This window comes from Sitophilus oryzae, unplaced genomic scaffold, assembly GCF_002938485.1.
Source record: "Sitophilus oryzae breed Bouriz unplaced genomic scaffold, Soryzae_2.0 scaffold_1190_pilon_pilon, whole genome shotgun sequence".
NCBI lineage: Eukaryota > Metazoa > Arthropoda > Insecta > Coleoptera > Curculionidae > Sitophilus > Sitophilus oryzae.
Window position 1 is genome coordinate 561,462 of NW_022145827.1, and position 3,922 is coordinate 565,383.

Below are 3,922 nucleotides of genomic sequence, written 5' to 3' on the forward strand. Positions count from 1 at the left end.
AAACACTTGTAAGGTAAAGAAAAATAAAAAACTCACACACTTTCATTCAATTTTACTATTTAAAAAGCATTTTGACATTATAATACCTGTTTCCCATCGATTCAACAAGCTTATTTACTTGCGATTTTAGATCTAATCGGGCACACACAATCCAAATCGGTCACAGTTTCCATTTCAGACTCTTCTTCACCCGATCTCTCCTCAACTACTTCCGTCTCTCTTGCGTTCTTATAAAAATCATTATCCTTCTTTCTTTCTAGCTCGATCGCTGCAATTTCTAGGCCGTATGGGTACGGTAACATCCCTGCCCCTCTTCGGTGGAGGGTCACGGTTCGAATGCAAGGTCAATTACAACGGAAATCGCTATAAAATACCGGGCGGCGCGTGTAGCACGGGCATTAGTAAACAGCATCCCGGTGCAGCATGAGAATTCCCGCGCTTTTTCTCTTGTTTTGTGCTGCAACGGCAACGATATCCGCCGAAACAAACAGTATTGAGGGGGCCGGGTTCCGCGCGCTGCTCAAAGTCTACGACGAGTGCGGTTCCGCTTCCGGCGGGTTTTCGACATGTCTCAAGAAGAAGGCGATAACTTTCTTGGACAGGTTAGGACGCATGGAAAAACTCTCTATTTTGGACGGGGTGGCTTTGGTTAAATCGCCGGGAGACCAAGCTCAAGAAATACACTCGAACTTAGTGACGGAGAACGAAATCGATAAAAACCTTCCCAGGTCCATCGAAGATAAGGATGCAGCCCTCAATACCATGTTGATGGATAAAGCTAGCAGTATTTTAAGCTCGAGAACTATCGAAATATCCGTTCCTAAAGTCTCAGAACTAATTGAAGAAGGTAAAACAAAAAAAAAATATAATTTGTTGACGTTTTTTTTTAAATATTTAATCTCTTACAGGCAGAGGAGGAGGAGGTGGTGGAGGCGGTGGCGGAGGAGGAGGAGGAGGTAAAGGAGGCGGCGGTGGCGGTGGAAAGGGAGGTGGTAAAATGAAGGACATGATGGGCGGCATGATGATGGCCATAGCAGCTAAAATGGCAGCCCTTATCCCGATCGCCATAGCCGGATTGTTCCTTCTAGCAGGAAAAGCTCTGGTCACGGCCAAAATAGCGTTGCTAATCTCAGGTATAATAGCTCTAAAGAAACTGTTTGCTGCCAAACACCAGCATCACACGGCTCACAGTTCTGGCTGGACTAGTGGGGGAGGAGGAGGCTGGCAACCTTCGGGAGGTGGTTGGGATAGGAGATCGATTGAGGAAGCTCAACGAGCTGCAGCATACAAAGCTTACAAGCAAGCTTGAGACGCCATTTTAAGAGAAACGTGTAATTTATTATTATTTATTTGTTAATTTATTTTATAATATCGTTTTGGTACAAATTTTGATATGACCAGTCATTTAATTCATTCACTAACATCAGTATCATACACTCAAAATTTTTGTAATCAAGGCTTAAGTTTCATTCAGAACCTCGTACTTAGTGGAATAAATTAGTGGTTTCAATTAGCGTAGAAGTTTGTTCCTTTAATTTCAATGTAAGCATTCAGAATATCAAAATTAGTGGTAGTCATTTCTAATTAGTAGAAAAAGTTAACAAACTTTTAACTTTTCAACTAATTATACTTCAAAATTTGCGATGAAGGTCATTTTGGTCTTTGATTATCATCCGTCACGAGAATTTGTGGTTATAAATCAAAATTTGATTTTTTATAAGCTAAATAGTATAATTTTTTCTCCGTAGCAAGCTGTTGCTAGGATATTCTATTAGTTTTAATTAAGTTTTTTAGACATTGTGAATGATCGTAAACTAAAAAGTATAAAGTGTAATTGAAACCACTAATTTATTCCACTAATTGCGAGGTTCTGATGGAATCTTTAAAATAATCAAACTCAAATCACCTGGATTATAGAAATTTTTGAGTTAAAATATTTTTAGGATTATTTCTACATTCATACTCATTTTCCGATTCATGTTGAAATCTAGTCATTATATTCAATCTTTTTTATCATTTAGTATCATCGGTTTGCTGCAAAAAATCATTAAGTTATCAATTATTTTCGTGGAATTTAAGTTGAGAATTTTAGTTCTGACAGCAGAGAATTCAACACAATTCTAGTACAATACAATAAAACGCCTGTTTAAGCCTGGTGAGGGTTTTGCTGACCATATTTACACCATCACTAAGTGATTTAAGTTAAATATCATTATTACCAGTTGATTAGAACTAGTTTTAATTATCTGGTGATTGTGATAATATGGATAGCAAATACGCATCCAGAGTTTATACGTTTATACAAGTTTTTGGTGAATTGTAGTGCATTATAATTCTGAAAATCATAAACAATGAAAACATTTTTAAAAACAAACATTGTAAAGTCGATTTTTTTATATACAAATAATTTTATAATAAGTTTGTGACTTGAAGAGTTTTGCATCAAATTGGAGATACAATAAATTGGTTTTTCAAATCATACGAAGAAAACAATATTTGTAATAACTGTTTTAAGTTAATTCAAATACGTAATAAGTATATATTATTTCATCATCTTTCATCTACAAATAAAAAATATGTTGAACTATATATTTTTGTTTTCTTTACTACTTTGACCTTTTAGAATCTAGATCAGATATATTGTTACAGATACCCATTTGCGTGAAAAAATAGCGTGAGAACAATATGGCCAGTTTCCCACCAATTAAATCCGCTATTCATTCATTTAAAATGGTAATAAAAAGTGGAGAAACTGTGAAAGTGCAAACAAAATGTTCCAATTAGACTAATTGTTTGTTTGGATGTTCTCAGTGCCAAGTTATCTGCTTCAACTCGTCGTTTTCTTTCCGTTTTCTTTTATGCGGAAATGAGCACGCTATGATCGTCTATGACCGCATTTTTCTGGAATCCAGCACGCATATGTACATTGCTTCGGGTCAAATAGACTTATCGATGAGGTCGTGTCCTTATGTGAGTTTTATTAGGATTTTCACTTATTGTCACTGGTACCAGTCAGTAGCGCAGGTTGGAAAATTTATCTACTGTTGTTTTTTTTTTGGATAAATATTGTTTTTATTTATTAGAAAAGAAAAATACGGCAGAAATGTATATATTATTTAATATGCATTACAAAGACCGTTTACTGCATCGGTATAGATATAACTATGAATGTTGTTAAGTTGACACACTGATTTAACAGGATGCGATTATAGTAGTTAAATTATCATAGCTAGTTTTGATATTTAGTGATAAAAACTCCTGGTTTGAGGAATTTGATCGATCTACCACGATTGCTTATTATATTTTCGAAGTGTGATATTTTACTTACATCAGAGTTTTTATTAAACTACTTGTCATGGCTAGATTGTAGGGGAAGGGGGAAGTTAATACCCGCAACCTAGATCAATTTTGTAACCCTTTCCTGAATTATAACTCATCATAGAGTCTCAGGGCTTTGACAGAAGCTAGTATCTGATACTGTTTTACAGAGGCTAGTTCTCCATCTCCGATATCAGTTGTAAAAAAATGTATGGTACAAATATATGGTTGTCGTGTCGACGCACTCAATACATTGACGATCCACTGCGGTGTTCATAGTGGAGACAATGCCCTGTTCAAAATCCCGTTCCAGGTTAAGAACGGAGTCTTCCAGGTTCGTGAGTTATCAGTTAGCTATTTCTGTTCCTGCTTTAGTTTTGAAAGCATCCAGTATTCTAGTTATGATCTGTTGATTACATTTAAATTCGAACTGCCACATGTTTAGCCAAATAAATTATGTATTATACCCTTATACAAGATCAGAACGTTTTTTCTGGATATAAAATAATGAGGCAATTAATTTCTCCTTTATTTGTTCATTCAATGTCTTCGTATTACCCAAGAGTCCAATAATATTCTTATTCTTCTTCTTCAGATGCCTATC

At 35.6% G+C, this 3,922-nt stretch overlaps 1 protein-coding gene across 1 annotated transcript; it reads left to right on the forward strand.

The window, feature by feature from the left end:
• Positions 1-418: 418 nt before the first annotated feature.
• LOC115891682 lies at positions 419-1,534 on the forward strand. The gene is made up of 2 exons (XM_030912225.1): positions 419-850; positions 987-1,534. Exons 1-2 carry the CDS (start codon positions 424-426, stop codon positions 1,307-1,309), a joined length of 750 nt encoding a protein of 249 aa, XP_030768085.1. The 5' UTR covers positions 419-423; the 3' UTR covers positions 1,310-1,534.
• The last annotated feature ends 2,388 nt before the right edge of the window (positions 1,535-3,922 follow it).

Coding starts and splice junctions, on each gene's coding strand:
- LOC115891682 (XM_030912225.1), top strand. CDS start 424: ATGAGAATTCCCGCGCTTTTTCTCTTGTTTTGTGCTGCAACGGCAACG. Junction 851..986: donor AGAACTAATTGAAGAAGGTA/AAACAAAAAAAA, acceptor GCGGTGGAAAGG/GAGGTGGTAAAATGAAGGAC.